This window comes from Oncorhynchus mykiss, chromosome 2, assembly GCF_013265735.2.
Source record: "Oncorhynchus mykiss isolate Arlee chromosome 2, USDA_OmykA_1.1, whole genome shotgun sequence".
In the NCBI taxonomy this organism is placed as follows: Eukaryota; Metazoa; Chordata; class Actinopteri; order Salmoniformes; family Salmonidae; genus Oncorhynchus; species Oncorhynchus mykiss.
This window is the reverse complement of record NC_048566.1, coordinates 99,480,055-99,504,591: the sequence shown is the minus strand read 5'-3', so window position 1 is coordinate 99,504,591 and position 24,537 is coordinate 99,480,055. Positions and strand designations below refer to the sequence as shown.

At 43.0% G+C, this 24,537-nt stretch overlaps 1 protein-coding gene across 7 annotated transcripts in view; it reads left to right on the top strand.

Annotated features, from left to right (window-relative positions):
• Positions 1-1,136: 1,136 nt before the first annotated feature.
• The window catches only part of tjp1b (tight junction protein 1b), a 281,606-nt gene continuing 258,205 nt past the window's right edge, over positions 1,137-24,537 (top strand). For 5 of the 7 annotated variants that reach the window (XM_036960733.1, XM_036960722.1, XM_036960745.1 and 2 more), the window contains exon 1: positions 1,137-1,672. In XM_036960733.1, coding sequence (XP_036816628.1) covers positions 1,521-1,672 — 152 coding nt within the window. In that variant the 5' untranslated portion in view covers positions 1,137-1,520. The remainder of the gene's footprint in view (positions 1,673-24,537) is intronic. The other 2 variants (XM_036960728.1, XM_036960752.1) reach the window with 1 other exon arrangement.

Here is a 24,537-nt window from a genome sequence, read left to right as displayed (position 1 = left end):
TAGAAGAAAACAAAAACCACTTGTTAGTTCTTCCCAAAGCCATATATTTAAATAAGTAAATACATAGTCATGGGTCTATCCATAGGGACTCTCCCAGTGGCAAGTCATCTAGCTGCCTCCACCTGAGATGGTCGCTGTCCTCTGTCCAGTGGTGCTGAAACAGACCCGGAATACCGATTGTGTCGCTGTTCACTTTCAGTGGTGCTGAAACAGACCCGGAATACCGATTGTGTCGCTGTCCTCTGTCCAGTGGTGCTGAAACAGACCCGGAATACCGATCGTGTCGCTGTTCACTTTCAGTGGTGCTGAAACAGACCCGGAATACCGATTGTGTCGCTGTTCACTTTCAGTGGTGCTGAAACAGGCCCGGAATACCGATTGTGTCGCTGTCCTCTGTCCAGTGGTGCTGAAACAGACCCGGAATACCGATCGTGTCGCTGTTCACTTTCAGTGGTGCTGAAACAGACCCGGAATACCGATCGTGTCGCTGTTCACTTTCAGTGGTGCTGAACAGGCTTTGGAGGGACCAAGAGAAGATAGATGTTAAGATGGGCTGGAAGCCATTGGCAGCTCTCCATTAGCTTAGTGCAGGTTGGCTTAGTGCAGGTTGGCTTAGTGCAGGTTGGCTTAGTGCAGGTTGGCTTAGTACAGGTTGGTTTAGTGCAGGTTGGCTTAGTGTAGGTTGGCTTAGTGCAGGTTGGCTTAGTACAGGTTGGCTTAGTACAGGTTGGCTTAGTACAGGTTGGCTTAGTACAGGTTGGCTTAGTGTAGGTTGGCTTAGTGCAGGTTGGCTTAGTGCAGGTTGGCTTAGTGCAGGTTGGCTTAGTGCAGGTGCTGCACTGACAAGTAGGCTTCCTTTGACTGGTTTGCCTATGTCACCACAAATGATTGCAAATCCCACGAAATTGTAATCTTGTTAAGACTACTACTTACATGGAAAGTCATAAAATCCATGACGAGGGAAGAATTCAATGAGAGATGTTTTAGCTTTATGAAAAGGAAAGGTTTAAAGTATCTCCGATGTTTGACCCCATAAGTATATGCGACAAGAGAACATCCTCAAACCCACCCACCTCCCTCATTCCCTCCCTCTCTCCCACTCGCTCTCCCTGTGCCTCTGACTACACACTCCCCACTACCTCACGATCGATCAGACGCTTGAACCAACGCCGCAGCACTGACCGTTGTTCACAGACTGTTTTACAGCAAAGTGAGAAAGGTAAAAAGGAAAAGGAGAATTTAAAATGTTTAAATCCTGACTTTAAAAAAAATATATAAAAAATTCGAATGGATTGGGCGATCTATTCGGAGTGGTAATAGGATAAGATGAGAGTCGTCTTGGTTACTGTCATTCTAGACATGGCTCTTAGTCGCGGTATGGCACCTTTCTCTCAGTTCCTCGGGAAGTGTTTCCCCTGTCAGTCCTTCACCGCTACTGGAAATGGCGTTGAGATGATGCTGAACAAGGAAGACGCAGTAAAGGCAGACGCTGCCAGGGAATAAACTACTACTACTACTATATGATTACCTGTGCTTTTCTTTGGGTTGGATTCATAGTAGCGGTGGACAATACCATGGTGAATTACCAGAAATATATTACTGTAATGCAGCTGGCTCTGGGGGTGACCTCCTACAACAAAGAACATCATCTTCCTCCCAGGAAATCGTTGTGGTGAGTATGAATGTGATTTAGTGCTCTTTCTGCCTGCTGCAGCGGATGATTCAGGATCATTATGGGATGCCGCCAGCCAGCCAGGTTGATGGTCTGATCAGGGGCATTCTTCTATAGCGGGGGCGCCACGCGCCAAGCTGTCATCTCCGGCACATCCTTTTATAATAAGAGGGGTTATGGGCGGAGAAGAAACCAGAGAGAATCGTTATATGGTAGCTACGGTAGGTCGAGCAGACTCAATCTGCAAGATTAGCATTTTGTATTTCGCTGTGATATATATATATATATATATATAAAATATATATATTTCTCATACACTTTCATTATCCTAACTAATTGCATAGTCATGTGTCAATTGCATAGTGACGTGTTGAATCCCCAATAACTCCCTCTACAGTAATGTAGGTAATTAATAAACATTTAAAACATGAAAAAATGTATTTTCTTGTTTTTCTTTATTTATACATTCCATTTTAAACTGAATTGCAGCCGAGGGACTAGTGCACTATATATAGGGAATGGGGCCCTTGGTCAAAACTAGTGCACTATATATAGGGAATAGGGCCCTTGGTCAAAACTAGTGCACTATATATAGGGAATAGGGCCCTTGGTCAAAACTAGTGCACTATATATAGGGAATAGGGCCCTTGGTCAAAACTAGTGCACTATATATAGGGAATAAGGCCTTGGTCAAAACTAGTGCACTATATATAGGGAATAGGGCCTTGGTCAAAACTAGTGCACTATATATAGGGAATAGGGCCTTGGTCAAAACTAGTGCACTATATTTAGGGAATAGGGTGTTATTTGGGATGCTCCCTTTCCTCTCATCTCCATGAAACATTCTAATTCTAATTAATGAATTAACATTCTAATTCTAATTAATGAATTAACATTCTAATTCTAATTAATGAATTAACATTCTAATTCTAATTAATGAATTAACATTCTAATTCATACTCTATTCTTTCTGGGTGTTCTTGTGTCTTTCCATCCATTTCAATTAATGCGTCTCAAAATATAAGTGCTGATCTAGAATCTGTTTAGCCTTTTAGATCAGAATGAATAAGATTATATGGAAACAGTTGAGGAACTGATCCTAGATCAACACTCTTACTCTGAGACGCTTTATGGGTAATCTTCCCATCCTGTCCTGTGAAGCTTTGCCGTTCACCTTGATGACCTCAGCAGAGAAACAATCTTTCTTCTAATTGTCTAAGTCTTGCAGTATTTTTTTAAGCATCTCAGAGCATGAGTGCTGATCTAGGATCAGGTCCCCCCCCCCCCCCCCCCCATCCATATAATACTGTGATATAGGATATAAAAGGCAAAACCGATCCAAGATCAACACTCATCTGGGCCCAGAAAAACAATCTGTCTTGTAATTGTCACTCGGTCTTACAGTAAGCAGAACAGCTCAGTCGTCCGAACAGGAGCTGTGGAGGGAGAAGGGTTTTCTCTACTTACGACGGGATTACAGTTCTGTTCTAAAAAGAAAAGGAGACAAGTTAATTTGTCAGTCAATAGCCTCTTCGGCACACTGCTGTTGGGAGATCGTTTCCGCCCGATAATGCTAGGACACTTTGGCATGGCTCCATTGAGGTTAGGCTTAAGTCAACACTCATTTCAACAGATTACAATAGTTAAGAATATCATATTTTTTAAATAAAAAGGTGTGTTTTACCCTTATTTTCCCAGGCAGGTCAATTAAGAACAAATGGTTATTTACAACATCATTTCATATAATTGAACAGATTAGAATGTAATTGAATAGATTAGAATATAATTGAATAGATTAGAATATCATATAATTGAATAGATTAGAATGTAATTGAATAGATTAGAATATAATTGAATAGATTAGAATATAATAGAACTGAATAGATTCAAATATAATTGAATAGATCAGAATATAATTGAATAGATTAGAATATAATAGAACTGAATAGATTCAAATATAATTGAATAGATTAGAATGTAATTTAATAGATTAGAATATAATTGAATAGATTAGAATATAATAGAACTGAATAGATTCAAATATAATTGAATAGATTATAATATAATTGAATAGATTAGAATATAATTGAATAGATTAGAATGTAATTGAATAGATCAGAATATAATTGAATAGATCAGAATATAATTGGAGTGAAAGAGGAGAAAGACTGTCTAAGACTGTCTAACGGGGGGGGGGGGGGGGGGTGGACAACATGGCTATCTGAGCTTGTTAATGTTTTGTACTAATTAATATTAGGGATTAGAGACCATCCTTACTTCTATCCTGTCCATTCATGTCATTGTGTGGTGTTACGCTAGCATCTGCCACGTCCCAAAGCTATTGTCTTGGTAACGTTCTGGACTCATTCATATTAGGACGTGTGATCTGTCCTGACCGATCTGCGTCTCCTTCGTGTGGCGTTGCACTGTTACCATCGGTCTTGTTTCAACCTCCTCAGAATGTCCTGCTCCCTTAAACCCAGTGCTGTCCACTCATCTAACGGTACGAGAACACATAGACATATAACTACTAGAGTTGGGAAGAGAGAAGAAGAAGATGAAGAAGAAGGCCCTTTTATCCACAGTACTGTATGTCTGGTGGTCCAGCCTTCACGGGAACATTGACTTCAAATGAGATTGTCTGTTGTAGGAATTCTGTTTTCATTCATTAACCACGACTCCAATAACTAGAGAGGGGTGATGTCACCACAAGCCACGCAGGGACCGACCATTAGAAATATAATTACTAGCATGGTGAAAGGCCCCTCAGACCACGGCAAATGAATAGGGATTCCCATTCTAGTAATTCTATGTCTATGGGAGACCAACCACCTCGCAGGGACGATCCCAGTACGATCCCTACGTGTCTGGTTGGACCGAGCACCTCAACGTTTGCAGATCTGTAAGGTGGAAATACAGTGCATTCGGAAAGTATTCAGACCCCTTGACTTTTTACACATTTTGTTACATTACAGCCTTATTCTAAAATGTATTACATTGTTTCCCCCCCCCCTCAACATCAAATCTACACACAATACCCCATAATGACATCACACTACCCCATAATGACATCACACTACCCCATAATGACACCACAGTACCCCATAATGACATCACACTACCCCATAATGACATCACACTACCCCATAATGACATCACACTACCCCATAATGACATCACACTACCCCATAATGACATCACACTACCCCATAATGACATCACACTACCCCATAATGACATCACACTACCCCATAATGACACCACACTACCCCATAATGACATCACACTACCCCATAATGACATCACACTACCCCATAATGACATCACACTACCCCATAATGGCATCACACTACCCCATAATGACATCACACTACCCCATAATGACATCACAATTAGAGGTCGACCGATTATGATTTTTCAACACCGATACCGATTATTGGAGGACCAAAAAAGCCGATACCAATTAATCGGCCGTTTAATTTCTTTTTATTTGTAATAATGACAATTACAACAATACTGAATGAACACTTATTTTAACTTAATATAATACATCAATAGAATATATTTAGACTCAAATAAATAATGAAACATGTTCAATTTGGTTTAAATAATGCAAAAACAAAGTGTTGGAGAAGAAAGTAAAAGTGAATATGTGCCATGTAAGAAAGCTACCGTTTAAGTTCATTGCTCAGAACATGAGAACATATGAAAGCTGGTGGTTCCTTTTAACATGAGTCTTCAATATTCCCAGGTAAGATGTTTTAGGTTGTAGTTATTATAGGAATTATAGGACTATTTCCCTCTATACCACTTGTATTTCATTAACCTTTGACTATTGGATGTTCTTATAGGCACTTTAGTATTGCCAGTGTAACAGTATAGCTTCCGTCCCTCTACTCGCTCCTACCTGGGCTCGAACCAGGAACACAACGACAACAGCCACCCTCGAAGCAGCGTTACCCATGCAGAGCAAGGGGAACAACCACTCCAAGTCTCAGAGCGAGTGACGTTTGAAATGCTATTAGCGCGCACTCAGCTAACTAGCTAGCCATTTCACTTCGTTTACACCAGCCTAATCTCAGGAGTTGATAGGCTTGAAGTCATAAACAGCGCAATGCTTGACGCACAACGAAGAGCTGCTGGCAAAACGCACGAAAGTGCTGTTTGAATGAATGCTTATGAGCCTGCTGCTGCCTACCACCGCTCAGTCAGATACTTGTATGCTTGTATGCTCAGTCAGATTATATGCAACGCAGGACACGCTAGATAAACTAGTAATATCATCAACCATGTGTAGTTAACTAGTGATTATGATTGATTGATTGATTGTTTTTTATAAGATAATTTAATGCTAGCTAGCAACTTACCTTGGCTTCTTACTGCATTCGCGTAACAGGCAGTCTCCTTGTGGAGTGCAACGAGAGCCAGGTGGTTATAGCGTTGAACTAGTTAACTGTAACGTTGCAAGATTGGATCCCCCGAGCTGACAAGGTGAAAATCTGTCGTTCTGTCCCTGAAAGAGGCAGTTAACCCACCGTTCCTAGGCCATCATTGAAAATAAGAATGTGTTCTTAACTGACTTGCCTAGTTAAATAAAGATTAAATAAAGGTGTAAAAAAAAAATGTCCAAATCGGTGTCCAAAAATACCGATTTCCGATTGTTATGAAAACTTGATATCGGCCCGAATTAATCGGCCATTCAGATTAATCGGTTGACCTCTAATCACAATACCCCATAATGACATCACAATACCCCATAATGACATCACAATACCCCATAATGACAAAGAAAAAAACGTTTTTTAGAATTTTAGCAAATTGATTAAAAAAGAATAATAATAATCTAATTTACCTAAGTATTCAGACACTTTACTCTGTACTTTGTTGTAAGCACCTTTGGCAGCGATTACAGCCTTGAGTCTTCTTGGGTATGACGCTACAAGCTTGGCACACCTGTATTTGGGGAGTTTCTCCCATTCTTCTCTGCAGATCCTCTCAAGCTCTGTCAGGTTGGATGGGGAGCGTTGCTGCACAGCTATTTTCAGGTGTCTCCAGAGATGTTCGAACAGGTTCAAGTCCAGGCTCTGGCAGGGCCACTCAGGGACATTCAGAGACTTGTCCTGAAGCCACACCTGTGTTATCTTGGCTGTGTGCTTAGGGTCGTTGTCCTGTTGGAAGGTGAACCTTCGCCCCAGTCTGAGGTCCTGATCGCTCTGGAGACCAGAGATATTGTTTCTCATGGTCTGAGAGTCGTTAGGTGCCTTTTGGCAAACTCCAAGCGGGCTGTCATGTGCCTTTTACTGAGGAGGGACTTCTGTCTGGCCACTCTACCATAAAGGCCTGTGCTGCAGAGATGGTTGTCCTTCTGGAAGGTTCTCCCATCCCCACAGAGGATCTCTGGAGCTCTGTCAGAATGACCATCAGGTTCTTGGTCACTTCCCGACAAAGGCCCTTCTCCCCCAATAGCTCAGTTTGACCGGGCGGCCAGCTCTAGGAAGAGTCTTCGTGGCTCCAAACTTCTTCCATTTAAGAATGATGGAGGCCACTGTGTTCTTGGGGACCTTCAATGCTGCAGAAATGTTTTGGTACCCTTCCCCAGATCTGTGCTTCGACACAATCCTGTCTCGGAACTCTACGGACAATTCCTTCGATCTCATGGCTTGGTTTTTACTCTGACATGCACTGTCAACTGTGGGACCTTCTATACACAGGTGTGTGCCTTTCCAAATCATATCCAATCAATACAATTTACCACAGGTGGACTCCAATCAACTTGTAGAAACATTTTAAGGATGATCAACGGAAACAGGATGCACCTGACCTCGATTTCGAGTCTCATAGCAAAGAGTCTGAATAATTATATAAATAATAGATTTTTTACATTTTTTATTTGTAAATGTGCAAATATTTCTAAAAACCTGGTTTTCGCTTTGTCATTATGGGGTATTATGTGTAGATTGACAAGCAAATTGTTTTCTTTAATCCATTTTAGCATAAGGCTGTAACGTAACAAAACGAGGGAAAAGGGTGAAGGGGTCTGAATACTTTGTATTATGATGGAAAGAAGCTTTAGATTTGGGACCAACTGCTCTCCTGTATCCCCATACAGTAGGGGTCTGGCAGGCATAGAAATATAATATATAGAACGGAACCCCACCCCCCCCCCATGTCAGACTACTCTGATCATAGGCAGCAGCTCTTTATCTGAAAGTCTGTTATAGTAATTATATTTCTATGCACAAATCCCCTATAACTAATAACTAGAGAAGAAGAATGAATAGTATTACTACAACAGACCACCACCCTGATGCTCCTCCTGCAGCTGTGGCTCCAGCAGTAAAGAGGTCAGTACATATGCAGCAGCTCTTTATCTCTAGGCCTGTTTAGCTAATCATATTCCTTAGGCAAATCCTTATTAACCTAATTCTTCCCCCGGGACAGAGAGGAGAGGAACAGGGGGTGATCTGGAACAGAGAGGAGAGGAGAGGAACAGGGGGATCTGGGACAGAAAGGAGAGGAACAGGGGGATCTGGGACAGAGAGGAGAGGAACAGGGGATCTTGGACAGAGAGGAGGGGAACAGAGGGATATGGGACAGAGAGGAGAGGAACAGGGGATCTGGGACAGAGAGGAGAGGAACAGGGGGATCTGGGACAGAGAGGAGAGGAACAGGGGGATCTGGAACAGAGAGGAGAGGAACAGGGGATCTGGGACAGAGAGGAGAGGAACAGGGGGATCTGGGACAGAGAGGAGAGGAACAGGGGGATCTGGAACAGAGAGGAGAGGAACAGGGGATCTGGGACAGAGAGGAGAGGAACAGGGGGATCTGGGACAGAGAGGAGAGGAACAGGGGATCTGGGACAGAGAAGAGAGGAACAGGGGGGATCTGGGACAGAGAGGAGAGGAACAGGGGGATCTGGGACAGAGAGGAGAGGAACAGGGGGATCCGGGACAGAGAGGAGAGGAACAGGGGATCTGGGACAGAGAGGAGAGGAACAGGGGATCTGGGACAGAGAGGAGAGGAACAGGGGGATCTGGGACAGAGGGGAGAGGAGAGGAACAGGGGGATCTGGGACAGAGAGGAGAGGAGAGGAACAGAGGGATCTGGGACAGAGAGGAGAGGAACAGGGGGATCTGGGACAGAGGGGAGAGGAACAGGGGATCTGGGACAGAGATGAGAGGAACAGGGGGATCTGGGACAGAGAGGAGAGGAACAGGGGGATCCGGGACAGTGAGGAGAGGAACAGGGGACCTGGGACAGAGAGGAGAGGAACAGGGGGATCTGGGACAGAGAGGAACAGGGAGATCTGGGACAGAGAGGAGAGGAACAGGGGGATCTGGGACAGAGAGGAGAGGAACAGGGGGATCTGGGACAGAGAGGAGAGGAACAGACCCAACCTAATGATACAGGTTAACTACCCCTGGAGTTGTGCTGTTCTGGGACCTTGCTTAAATAAAACCTTCCTGTTGGTCTTAAGCAGAATAAAACACTACTTCCTCTGTGCAGTTGACTGCTGCCCAACACTGGGTCCCGACCCTCAGTTTGGAAAGTACTGTTGGCTGTATGTTCGACATGTCCTTCCTGTAAGTCATTAGATCTGTTACTAAATAAACAATAGCATTAGAGTGTGTTCTTCACTGCCCATTAGTTACATCATCACTGAGGTCAAACTGAGGGCACTTGGTTGAAATATATTCAGGCTGGTCCACATTGTCAGATTTTTTTGTAAGGTGAAAAAAATAGGTGATTTTATCACCTGGTTGGTGTTAGTGTCCTGAGCCACGGAGCTGCGATCACCTTGTTTTTGTAAGGTAAAGTATAATGGTGTTGTCCCTAACGGGGTGCAACAACCTCACCATAAAACCTCAACAACCTCAACAACCTCACCATAAACCGCAACAACCTCAACAACCTCAACAACCTCACCATAAACCTCAACAACCTCACCAACTTCACCATAAAACCTTAACAACCTCAACAACCTCACCATAAACCGCAACAACCTCAACAACCTCAACAACCTCACCATTAAACCTCAACAACCTCATCAGAAGCCTTAACAACCTTAACAACCTCAACAACCTCATCATAAACCTTAACAACCTCATCATAAGCCTTAACAACCTCATCATAAACCTTAACAACCTCATCATAAGCCTTAACAACCTCATCATAAGCCTTAACAACCTCATCATAAACCTCAACAACCTCATCATAAATCTTAACAACCATACCATAAGCCTTAACAACCTCATCATAAGCCTTAACAACCTCACCATAAACCTTAACAACCTCACCATAAGCCTTAACAACCTTAACAACCTCACCATATACCTCAACAACCTCAACAACCTCATCATAAACCTTAACAACCTCATCATAAACCTTAACAACCTCAACATAAGCCTTAACAACCTCATCATAAACCTTAACAACCTCAACAACCTCACCATAAGCCTTAACAACCTCATCATAAACCTTAACAACCTCATCATAAGCCTTAACAACCTCATCATAAGCATTAACAACCTCATCATAAACCTCAACAACCTCATCATAAATCTTAACAACCATACCATAAGCCTTAACAACCTCATCATAAGCCTTAACAACCTCATCATAAACCTTAACAACCTCATCATAAACCTTAACAAACTCACCATAAACCTTAACAACCTCACCATAAGCCTTAACAACCTTAACAACCTCACCATATACCTCAACAACCTCAACAACCTCATCATAAACCTTAACAACTTCATCATAAACCTTAACAAACTTAACAACCACATCATAAACCTTAACAACCTCATCATAAACCTTAACAACCTTAACAACCTCACCATAAACCTTAACAACCTCATCATAAACCTTAACAACCTCACCATAAACCTTAACAACCTAACCATAAGCCTTAACAACCTCACCATAAACCTTAACAACCTCATCATAAGCCTTAACAACCTTAACAACCTCAACAACCTCATCATAAACCTTAACAACCTCATCATAAGCCTTAACAACCTCATCATAAACCTTAACAACCTCATCATAAACCTTAACAACCTCACCATAAACCTTAACAACCTCACCATAAGCCTTAACAACCTTAACAACCTCACCATATACCTCAACAACCTCAACAACCTCATCATAAACCTTAACAACTTCATCATAAACCTTAACAACCATAACAACCTCAACAACCTCATCATAAACCTTAACAACCTCATCATAAACCTTAACAACCTTAACAACCTCACCATAAACCTTAACAACCTCATCATAAACCTTAACAACCTCACCATAAACCTTAACAACCTCACCATAAGCCTTAACAACCTCACCATAAACCTTAACAACCTCATCATAAGCCTTAACAACCTTAACAACCTCAACAACCTCATCATAAACCTTAACAACCTCATCATAAGCCTTAACAACCTCATCATAAACCTCAACAACCTCATCATAAACCTTAACAACCATACCATAAGCATTAACAACCTCATCATAAGCCTTAACAACCTCATCATAAACCTTAACAACCTCATCATAAACCTTAACAACCTCACCATAAACCTTAACAACCTCACCATAAGCCTTAACAACCTTAACAACCTCATCATAAACCTTAACAACCTCACCATAAACCTTAACAACCTAACCATAAGCCTTAACAATCTCACCATAAACCTTAACAACCTCATCATAAGCCTTAACAACCTTAACAACCTCAACAACCTCATCATAAACCTTAACAACCTCATCATAAGCCTTAACAACCTCATCATAAACCTCAACAACCTCATCATAAACCTTAACAACCATACCATAAGCATTAACAACCTCATCATAAGCCTTAACAACCTCATCATAAACCTTAACAACCTCCTCATAAACCTTAACAACCTCACCATAAACCTTAACAACCTCACCATAAGCCTTAACAACCTTAACAACCTCACCATATACCTCAACAACCTCAACAACCTCATCATAAACCTTAACAACTTCATCATAAACCTTAACAACCATAACAACCTCAACAACCTCATCATAAACCTTAACAACCTCATCATAAACCTTAACAACCTTAACAACCTCACCATAAACCTTAACAACCTCATCATAAACCTTAACAACCTCACCATAAACCTTAACAACCTCACCATAAGCCTTAACAACCTCACCATAAACCTTAACAACCTCATCATAAGCCTTAACAACCTTAACAACCTCAACAACCTCATCATAAACCTTAACAACCTCATCATAAGCCTTAACAACCTCATCATAAACCTCAACAACCTCATCATAAACCTTAACAACCATACCATAAGCATTAACAACCTCATCATAAGCCTTAACAACCTCATCATAAACCTTAACAACCTCATCATAAACCTTAACAACCTCACCATAAACCTTAACAACCTCACCATAAGCCTTAACAACCTTAACAACCTCACCATATACCTCAACAACCTCATCATAAACCTTAACAACCTCATCATAAACCTTAACAACCTCATCATAAACCTTAACAACCTTAACAACCTCAACAACCTCATCATAAACCTTAACAACCTCATCATAAACCTCAACAACCTCACCATAAACCTTAACAACCTCATCATAAACCTTAAAAACATCACCATAAACCTTAACAACCTCACCATAAACCTTAACAACCTCATGATAAACCTTAACAACCTCACCATAAACCTTAACAACCTCACCATAAACCTTAACAACCTCACCATAAGCCTTAACAACCTCACCATAAACCTTAACAACCTCACCATAAACCTTAACAACCTCATCATAAACCTTAACAACCTCACCATAAACCTTAACAACCTCACCATAAGCCTTAACAACCTCACCATAAACCTTAACAACCTAACCATAAACCTTAACAACCTCATCATAAACCTTAACAACCTCACCATAAACCTTAACAACCTCATCATAAACCTTAACAACCTCACCATAAACCTTAACAACCTCACCATAAACCTTAACAACCTCACCATAAGCCTTAACAACCTCACCATAAACCTTAACAACCTCATCATAAACCTTAACAACCTCATCATAAACCTTAACAACCTCACCATAAACCTCAACAACCTTAACAACCTTACCATAAACCTTAACAACCTCATCATAAACCTTAACAACCTCACCATAAACCTTAACAACCTCATCATAAACCTTAACAACCTCACCATAAACCTTAACAACCTCACCATAAACCTTAACAACCTCACCATAAGCCTTAACAACCTCACCATAAACCTTAACAACCTCATCATAAACCTTAACAACCTCACCATAAACCTTAACAACCTCACCATAAACCTTAACAACCTCACCATAAACCTTAACAACCTCACCATAAACCTCAACAACCTTAACAACCTCATCATAAACCTTAACAACCTCATCATAAGCCTTAACAACCTCACCATAAGCCTTAACAACCTAATCATAAGCCTTAACAACCATACCATAAATGTCATTATACATTGTTTTGCATAACTTGCCAACACTTACAAAACAATTTAAGGCAATTTAGTCTCAGGAAATGTTAGATACATCCACTGGAATATTATTTTATTTAACAAATAGAACTTTTATTTAACAAATATAACTTTTATTTAACTAGGCAAGTCAGTTAAGAACCAATTCTTATTTACAATGACGGCCTACCCCCAGCCACACCCGGACGACGCTGGACCAATTGCACACCACCGTATGGGACTCCCAATCACAGCCGGATGTGATACAGCCCGGATTCAAAACCAGGGACTGTAGTGACACCTCTTGCACTGAGATGCAGTGCCTTAGGTAGAAAGCTTAGATGACGTGTTATGTTGTCTTCCCTTTGATAAATCGCTGACTAATTAGTAGTAGAAATGGTTACTATCATCCCCCTAATACCGGGGGGAAGGTGGTATTGCAGCAGAATGTATGATCCATTACATGCAGACAGTAACAGTAACAGTAACATGCAGTACATGCAGACAGTAACAGTAACATGCAGTACATACAGAACTACGTTGCTGCGGCTACATTAAATGATCGACTAGATCAAAGTGCACGATGAGCATTATACACTGAACAAAAAAATATATATAAAACGTAACGTGAAACAATTTCAAATATTTTTTTCTGAGTTACAGTTCCTAGGTGTTCATTAGGTGTCTAATCTATGGATTTCACACAACTGGGCAAAGGGGAACAGCCATGTCTGATTGGCTGGGCCTGGGAGGGCTTGGGCCCACCCACTGGGAAGCCAGGCCCAGCCAATCAGAATGAGCTTTTCCTCACCTCAGATGATCCCGCGGGTGAAGAAGCTGGATGTGGAGGTCCTGGGTTGGCGTGGTTATACGTGGTCTGTGGATGTGAGGCCGGTTGGACGTACGGACAAATTCTCTAAAACAACGTTGGAGGTGGCTTATGGTAGAGACGGGAACATTACATTTTCTGGCGACAGCTCTCGTGGACATTCCTGCAGTCAGCAAGCCAATTTACACGCTCCCTCAAAACTTGAAACACCTGTGGCATTGTGTCGTGCACATTTTAGAGAGGCTTTTTATTGTCCCCCCCCCCCAGCACAAGGTGCACCTGTGTAATAATCGTGCTGTTTAATCAGCTTCTTGATATGCCACACCTGTCAGGTAGATACATTATATTGGCAAAGGAGAAACGCTCCCTAACAGGGATGTATTCAAATTTGTGTCAAAAAAGAATTGAGACATTTGTGGGGCGTGCCTGTGTGTGTGCATGCATGGTGCCTGTGTGTGTGCATGCCTGGTGCCTGTGTGTGTGCATGCCTGGTGCCTGTGTGTGTGCATGGTGCCTAGTGCCTGTGCGTGTGCATGCCTGGTGCCTGTGTGTGTGCATGCCTGGTGCCTGTGTGTGTGCATGGTGCCTGGTGCCTGTGTATGTGCATGCCTGGTGCCTGTGTGTGTGCATGGTGCCTGGTGCCTGTGCGTGTGCATGCCTGGTGCCTGTGCGTGTGCATGCCTGGTGCTTGTGTGTGTGCATGGTGCCTGGTGCCTGTGTATGTGCATACCTAGTGCCTGTGTGTGTGCATGGTGCCTGGTGCCTGTGCGTGTGCATGCCTGGTGCCTGTGTGTGTGCATGGTGCCTGGTGCCTGTGCGTGTGCATGACTGGTGCCTGTGCGTGTGCATGGTGCCTGGGTGGGGAAATGAGTTTCCCAGCAGAATTAGAATCATTATCATAAAAATACTTTACATTAAAACACCGAGGGGACACATTAAACATGTCAAAGCATATAAAGTACTTACATTGCCCAATGGATGTAATGTTCTGGGGACTACATTACACATTAGACTAAGTTACAGTACTGATTGTATTGAGTTTAGCTGAGTTTGCGTTGTACAATGTTTAATGTGTGGACTTGCGGTGCCTTATACACAGGGTTGCCTGGACAAGCTAAAATGTCTAACCCAATGACCACTCAAAACCTGCCCAAAAGGCCTGTAAACTAGCAGAATAAAAATGTTTTTCACAGCAAGAGGGGAGTTGACATATTTTTTACAATTAACACTTTTTTTCCCCCACGACGTTAACGAGCCAATTAAGAAGGAATTGAATAGTAACTTGTAATGACGTTAAATTCGGGTTTCCTCAAAATAATAATTATTGCGAGCTATGACATGACGTAATAAAGGCATTTGAATACGTGGCAAAAGAAAATATATGTTTCCCTGATTAAACTCGTCAGGCTAAGGGCTGTTCTTACACGCGACGCAACGCGGAGTGCCTGGATACAGCCGTTAGCCGTGGTTTATTGGCCATATACCACAAACCCCTGGGTGCCTTATTGTTATTATAAACTGGTTACCAATGTAATTATTCTGTCATACCCCATGGTATATGATCTGATATACCACGGATATCAGACAGTCAGCATTGAGGGCTCGAACCAGGTTTATAATTGTAAATAAATCCCCATTTGCGCATGTGCATAACTACAAATAAATTCCTGACTGGAGACTATTGAGTGATGAAAGTTGGACAGAGGATCTCGAAGTCTCTGAGCAAGAAACACTTAGATAAACGTAAAAACAAACTAATGTTAGGCTATTTTTCTGGCAATTGTTCTGTTATTGTGTGCCAGATGTTAAGAAATCCAAACCGTTATAAATGGCCCATTTGCGAGATTGACTTGTCATTTCAATAGGCAACAGACTAAAATCTGGGTTTATGATTTTAATTTTTTTTAAATCCCATAGTTTGTTTAGCTAAAGGCAGGTAGCCTATCGCCCTGATAGGCTTGAATCTAATTTCAGATAGACTACAGTAGCCTAGACAATGTGTAGGCAAGATGTGAACTGAACGATTTAGCAGTTTGCTTAGTTCAATTAACAGACTCATTTATTCAACATGAATAGCGAGGCGGTTTCGCAATAAGACGTGCTTGTGTTTCCCCAATAGCCTGCTGGAATCGGCTAACTGAGGATGGGGGTCATAATTTAAATCACCGAATTAAATATTAATAAAATGTATGTGAACTGAATATGCGTGTCAACAGTGTTTATTTTGGGGGAGTTTATTTTACCTGCAGCCTAATCTGACTACTGTTACCGTCAATCTAACGCGTTCATAATAAGACAAGGCTAAAACAACAATAAACGGGAGTTACGGACTATCTATTAAATTGGTTTGCCAGCTCCAGGTAAGGCGACACAAGTGCCACAAATTGATTTACAACGACTCCAGTGATATCGTCATTTCGACATACTTATCGTATCAAATGGTTGCCTACAACGGCATACAAATGAATAGGCTACTTGATGGCCAACAGAGGCTAATGTATAATTCTCTACATTTTACCCCAATGTCAGTTTCATTGCGGACTTTTCCCTATAAAACAAACCACACAAGGGAGTTCCGTAACTTTCGTTTAAATTTAAAATGTCCCCCCCCCCCCCCCCCCCCCCCCCCCGGGGCCTCTGAGACCCAAGAACTGGGCGTAAAGCACTTCGCTTGATCCCGTTTTCTTTAACACGCAGTCATCATTAGAATGCCGTTTAAACCACCTCTGAACGTTATGTAACGCGCTCTAGTGCGCCCAGAGTCATTCCCCAGTATTCTGTCTTCATTATTTATGGATGTGCATCAGTTCTAGTGTATCAATATGTTTTATGGAAATAGGGTTGGAAACAGAAGTCTCTTTAATGACAATCTAAATAGCCTACCGACCGACAACTGGTAAAACGTCGTCCCAACGTGCAGCGCTCTCCTACTGTAGTGGTCTCTCCACACCCACACACCCCTCCGGCCCTCTTCACCACTCACTCAGCAACAGCCTGCCTCACTGCCTGACAGTCAGCAGCAGGTCACAGTGAAATATATATATATATGTGTGTAAGATAAATGTCATATCGGCCGCGGTGCAACGTAGAAATAGCCCACAACCCGCGGTCCAAAAATAATTCACACAGGACATCGTTTTCAAAGTAGCTCAATTTTAACGGGGAAAACCGCGAACGTTTATACACTGCTTATACATGGATTCATGTGTTTATTTGCCATTTCTGTATCTCTGATCCATCCCTCTGTCTGTTGAACGACACTGTTACAATCCAAGCACTGCCTCAGATCTCTGCCTGCTCTACCCGGACATGTTGACAGAGTAAACTCCCACACCTTAATTAACCCTTTACTATCCTAGGAAAAGGAGGCAAGTCAGTGTGCGGGGGTACAGGCTAGTCGAGGTAGATCTCTGCCTGCTCTACCTGGACATGTTGACAGAGTAAACTCCCACACCTTAATTAACCCTTTACTCTCCTAGGAAATTGACTATATGGTGAAATTGAAATGTTTAATACAGAAGGAATGTGAAATTGCATAACCATGGTAACAATTGAAAGGGAATAGTTTGGATATTCTAGGAAAACACAAGTGTTCATTTGATACAAGACTGAATCAAACATTACACGGTTGATTTGATGTGCGTTTTACATTTACTGTACTGTAACGCGATGAGAATATTATTGGAAAATGTGCGGGGGAGGTGCAACATGAAACAAAACCATTTCAAGGGTTTGACTGAGAGGTCTAACTGGTGACTCCAAGTGGTCACACACCTCTCCAAAGTGTGCACACTTCCTAATGCACTTCTAAATCAAATCAAATCTAATTTCTTTGTCACATATGTTGTGCAGAACTCACTACCCTCTGGAGAGCCTTGCGGTTGTGGGCGGAGCAGTTGCCGTACCAGGCGGTGATACAGCCCGACAGGATGCTCTCGATTGTGCATCTGTAGAAGTTTGTGAGTGCTTTTGGTGACAAGACACATTTCTTCAGCCTCCCGAGGTTGAGGAGGCGCTGCTGCGCCTTCTTCACGATGCTGTCTGTGTGGATGGACCAATTCAGTTTGTCTGTGATGTGTACGCCGAGGAACTTAAAACTTACTACCCTCTCCACTACTGTTCCATCGATGTGGATAGGGGGGTGTTCCCTCTGCTGTTTCCTGAAGTCCACAATCATCTCCTTAGTTTTGTTGACGTTGAGTGTGAGGTTATTTTCCTGACACCACACTCCGAGGGCCCTCACCTCCTCCCTGTAGGCCGTCTCGTCGCTGTTGGTAATCAAGCCTACCACTTTTGTGTCGTCCGCAAACTGGATGATTGAGTTGGAGGCGTGCGTGGCCACGCAGTCGTGGGTGATGACTCAAAGAGACTTCAACTATACAGTGTTTTTTGTTGTTGTTGCTCTCCTAGCTGTGCCGTTGAGGAACTAGAGCGAACAACTTGTTGTTGTTAAGTTTGGACCCTGCTTCCCCGCCATCACACACTGTTCTCGTTTCCGCAGTCCAGAAACGGTCCGTTTATATCTCAATCTGGGTCAGGTGGGCGTGATTTGAAAGCTTGTTCTATTTGTCACATGCGCTGAACACAACAAGTGGAGACTTGTTTTTTAAATTTTACCAAATAAACTAAAGTAAAAAATAATAAAAAGTAACACAATAAAATAACAATAACGAGGCTATATACAGGGTGTTACGGTACAGAGTCAAGGTGGAGGCTATATACAGGGGGTACCGGTACAGAGTCAATGTGGAGGCTATATACAGGGGGTACCGGTACAGAGTCAATGTGGAGGCTATATACAGGGTATTACGGTACAGAGTCAATGTGGAGACTATATACAGGGTGTTACGGTACAGAGTCAATGTGGAGGCTATATACAGGGTATTACGGTACAGAGTCAATGTGGAGACTATATACAGGGTATTACGGTATAGAGTCAATGTGGAGGCTATATACAGGGTGTTATGGTACAGAGTCAATGTGGAGACTATATACAGGGTGTTACGGTACAGAGTCAATGTGGAGACTATATACAGGGTGTTACGGTACAGAGTCAATGTGGAGACTATATACAGGGTGTTACGGTACAGAGTCAATGTGGAGGCTATATACAGGGTGTTACGGTACAGAGACAATGTGGAGGCTATATACAGGGTGTTACGGTACAGAGTCAATGTGGAGGCTATATACAGGGGGTACCGGTACAGAGTCAATGTGGAGGCTATATACAGGGGGGTACCGGTACAGAGTCAATGTGGAGACTATATACAGGGTGTTACGGTACAGAGTCAATGTGGAGACTATATACAGGGTGTTACGGTACAGAGTCAATGTGGAGGCTATATACAGGGGGTACCGGTACAGAGTCAATGTGGAGGCTATATACAGGGGGGTACCGGTACAGAGTCAATGTGGAGGCTATATACAGGGGGTACCGGTACAGAGTCAATGTGGAGGCTATATACAGGGGGTACCGGTACAGAGTCAATGTGGAGGCTATATACAGGGGGTACCGGTACAGAGTCAATGTGGAGGCTATATACAGGGGGTACCGGTACAGAGTCAATGTGGAGGCTATATACAGGGGGTACCGGTACAGAGTCAATGTGGAGGCTATATACAGGGTGTTACGGTACAGAGTCAATGTGGAGGCTATATACAGGGTGTTACGGTACAGAGTCAATGTGGAGGCTATATACAGGGGGTACCGGTACAGAGTCAATGTGGAGGCTATATACAGGGGGTACTGGTACAGAGTCAATGTGGAGACTATATACAGGGGGTACCGGTACAGAGTCAATGTGGAGGCTATATACAGGGTGTTACGGTACAGAGTCAATGTGGAGGCTATATACAGGGTGTTACGGTACAGAGTCAATGTGGAGGCTATATACAGGGTGTTACGGTACAGAGTCAATGTGGAGGCTATATACAGGGTGTTACGGTACAGAGTCAATGTGGAGGCTATATACAGGGTGTTACGGTACAGAGTCAATGTGGAGGCTATATACAGGGTGTTACGGTACAGAGTCAATGTGGAGGCTATATACAGGGGGTACCGGTACAGAGTCAATGTGGAGACTATATACAGGGTGTTATGGTATAGAGTCAATGTGGAGGCTATATACAGGAGGTACCGGTGCAGAGTCAATGTGGAGGCTATATACAGGGTGTTACGGTACAGAGTCAATGTGGAGGCTATATACAGGGGGTACCGGTACAGAGTAAATGTGGAGACTATATACAGGGTGTTATGGTACAGAGTCAATGTGGAGACTATATACAGGGTGTTACGGTACAGAGTCAATGTGGAGGCTATATACAGGGTGTTACGGTACAGAGTCAATGTGGAGGCTATATACAGGGGGTACCGGTACAGAGTCAATGTGGAGGCTATATACAGGGGGTACCGGTACAGAGTCAATGTGGAGGCTATATACAGGGTGTACCGGTACAGAGTCAATGTGGAGGCTATATACAGGGGGTACCGGTACAGAGTCAATGTGGAGGCTATATACAGGAGGTACCGGTGCCAAGTCAGTGTGCAGGGGTACAGGCTAGTCGAGGTAATTTGTACCTGTACATGTAGGTAGGGGTGAAGTGACTATAGATAATAAACAGTAGTACAGGTTAGAGGTAATATGTACATGTAGGTAGGGGTGAAGTGACTATAGATAATAAACAGTAGTACAGGTTAGAGGTAATATGTACATGTAGGTGGGGATGAAGTGACTATAGATAATAAACAGTAGTACAGGTTAGAGGTCATTTGTACATGTAGGTGGGGGTGAAGTGACTATAGATAATAAACAGTAGTACAGGTTAGAGGTCATTTGTACATGTAGGTGGGGGTGAAGTGACTATGCATCGATAATAAACAGCGAGTAGCAGCAGTGTACAAACAAAGGGGGGGGGGTAAATAATCTGGCGGCGATTTTATTAATTGTTCAGCAGTCTGATGGCTTGGGGGTAGAAGCTGTTAAGGAGCCTTTTGGACCTAGACTTGGCGCTCTGGTACCGCTTCCCGTGTGGTAGCAGAGAGAACAGTCTATGACTTGGGTGACTGGAGTCTTTAACCATTCTTTTTCTGACACCGCCTGGTATATAGGTCCTGGATGGCAGGAAGCTTGGCCCCAGTGATGTCCTGGGCCATACGCATTACCCTCTGTAGCGCCTTACGGTCGGAGCCCGAGTAGTTGCCATACCAGGCGGTGATGCAACCGGTCATGATGCTCTCGATGGTGCAGCTGTAAGAACTTTTTGAGGATCTGGGGACCCTTGCCAAATCTTTTCAGTCTCCTGAGGGGAAAAGGCATGGTCGGGCCCTCTTCACAACTGTCTTGGTGTGTTTGGACCATAATAGTTTGTTGGTGATGTGGACACCAAGGAACTCGAAATTCTTGACCCGCTCCACTACAGCCCCGTTGTTAATGGGTTCGGCCCGATATTTCCTGTAGTCCACGATCAGCTCCTTTGTCTTGCTCACATTGAGGAAGAGGTTGTTGTCCAGGTACCACCAGGTCTCTGACCTCCTCCCTAAAGGTTGTCTCATCGTTGAGGGAGAGGTTGTTGCCCTGGCACCACACTGCCAGTTCTCTGACCTCCTCCCTATAGGCCGTCTCATCGTTGTCGGTGATCAGGTCCTACCACTATTGTGTTGTCAGCAAAGTTATTGATGGTGTTGGAGTCGTGTTGGAGTGCATTCAGGTGCGTGTATGGCACAGAGTTTCTCCAAAATAAACAAACATAGGCTCATTCTGTTCAGAACGACCCGGGGTGTGACGACATGTCATCTTGTAACTGTACATAGTGATCACCATGAACGTTGACAATGTCCATGAAGTTAGTTTTAAGATATGGAAAATGTGAAGTGCACATTTTGGATTCACAGGTATTTGGCTCTGCTTGTATAACAGCAAATCGATTTATTATATTCCTCAACGTTTCACCTTTCAAAATGCATTGATCCCTTTTAATTTACAGCATTTCCCTCACTCAGACAACAAAACATTTGCAAAAAAGTTGCCCTATTAGCGGGAACAGGAAGAGATGGGGGCAACGTCTTGTCGCTCGAGGTGCTCACATTCAGAACATCTGTCAGTATAAACCCATACAGCTCTGTGAAGGACAGAGCCTGAGCTCTGAGGTTCCCATTTCTGCGCTCATTAGTGCCATTTTCAACCCCTTACGAGTGTAAAGGGCTACACGGCCAATTCAGACATGTTTATCTCAACATCAAATCATTTCTGGGTAACAATTAGATAACTTTACGGTAATTGGTTTCAATTCAAATGGTCAAAAACAAACAAAAAAATAGCTTCTTAGCAAACAGCAATTTCTCAATTTTGCTAGGACTGCCTGGGAGTGGTCTGAGTGAGGAGGGGGAAAACTGAAAACAAGGTTTTATTGGTAGAGAGGTTTGGAACTCTTTCTTATTGGTGCTTCAACTAATTTACCCCCTTTGTGATGTCACCAGGCAGGCCAAAACTCCATCCCACCAAAACAGGCTGACATTTCCAGGCGTTCTTTTCAAACAGCTCTTATACTAAAAAGCTCTATTTTAACAAACCAAATTCAACGGTCAATCTAAGTGCTGGGCAGTAGCGCTATAGGTTCAAGAGTGTGTCAGTTAAATGCTATTTAACACAAGCATAATTATCGGCACAGTTACCGGCATTGGCGCCAAAGGGATAGGTTTTGATTAATTAACAAGTTGTGGGTGTGTCAGGGTTTGGCTCCTCACTGGCCAATCAGAACGCGCTCCCATGGCTCAATATGTGGTTGTTTCAAGTTGTACAAATATGTAGACCTTTCCCATCTTTGTAAAATATGGTGTCTTGAACCCATTTTCCAGTCCACATTGTTCTAGAGAATTATTCAATAGCATTCACTCTGATATAGGGGGCTAGGCTTACTTTAAATGACATTATGGCTGAGCATAGACATGGCAAATGCAAAAAAGTAGCGTCCCAATAACATAGTTTGATTTGTTGGTGAATAAGATCCATTAAATAGTTGGAAGAATCCAGATTACCTGTGGAGTTGTTCTTCTGTTTAATAAATGCTGTCGCTGAACAGAGCAGAGCAGTATTGTCCTGGTTAGTTGAGCAGAGCAGTATTGTCCTGATTAGTTGAGCAGAGCATAGCAGTATTGTCCTGGTTAGTTGAGCAGAGCAGTATTGTCCTGATTAGTTGAGCAGAGCAGAGCAGTATTGTCCTGGTTAGTTGAACAGAGCAGTATTGTCCTGGTTAGTTGAGCAGAGCAGTATTGTCCTGGTTAGTTGAGCAGAGCAGTATTGTCCTGATTAGTTGAGAAGAGCAGAGCAGTATTGTCCTGGTTAGTTGAGCAGAGCAGTATTGTCCTGATTAGTTGAGCAGAGCAGAGCAGTATTGTCCTGGTTAGTTGAACAGAGCAGTATTGTCCTGGTTAGTTGAACAGAGCAGTATTGTCCTGGTTAGTTGAGCAGAGCAGAGCAGTATTGTCCTGGTTAGTTGAGCAGAGCAGTATTGTCCTGATTAGTTGAGCAGAGCAGTATTGTCCTGGTTAGTTGAGCAGAGCAGTATTGTCCTGGTTAGTTGAACAGAGCAGTATTGTCCTGGTTAGTTGAGCAGAGCAGTATTGTCCTGGTTAGTTGAGCAGAGCAGTATTGTCCTGATTAGTTGAGCAGAGCAGAGCAGTATTGTCCTGGTTAGTTGAACAGAGCAGTATTGTCCTGATTAGTTGAGCAGAGCAGAGCAGTATTGTCCTGGTTAGTTGAACAGAGCAGTATTGTCCTGGTTAGTTGAGCAGAGCAGTATTGTCCTGGTTAGTTGAGCAGAGCAGTATTGTCCTGGTTAGTTGAGCAGAGCAGTATTGTCCTGGTTAGTTGAACAGAGCAGTATTGTCCTGGTTAGTTGAGCAGAGCAGTATTGTCCTGGTTAGTTGAGCAGAGCAGTATTGTCCTGGTTAGTTGAGCAGAGCAGTATTGTCCTGGTTAGTTGAGCAGAGCAGAGCAGTATTGTCCTGGTTAGTTGAGCAGAGCAGTATTGTCCTGGTTAGTTGAGCAGAGCAGTATTGTCCTGGTTAGTTGAGCAGAGCAGAGCAGTATTGTCCTGGTTAGTTGAGCAGAGCAGTATTGTCCTGGTTAGTTGAGCAGAGCAGAGCAGTATTTTCCTGGTTAGTTGAGCAGAGCAGTATTGTCCTGGTTAGTTGAGCAGAGCAGTATTGTCCTGGTTAGTTGAACAGAGCAGTATTGTCCTGGTTAGTTGAGCAGAGCAGTATTGTCCTGGTTAGTTGAACAGAGCAGTATTGTCCTGGTTAGTTGAGCAGAGCAGTATTGTCCTGGTTAGTTGAGCAGAGCATTATTGTCCTGGTTAGTTGAGCAGAGCAGTATTGTCCTGGTTAGTTGAGCAGAGCAGTATTGTCCTGGTTAGTTGAGCAGAGCAGTATTGTCCTGGTTAGTTGAACAGAGCAGTATTGTCCTGGTTAGTTGAGCAGAGCAGTATTGTCCTGGTTAGTTGAACAGAGC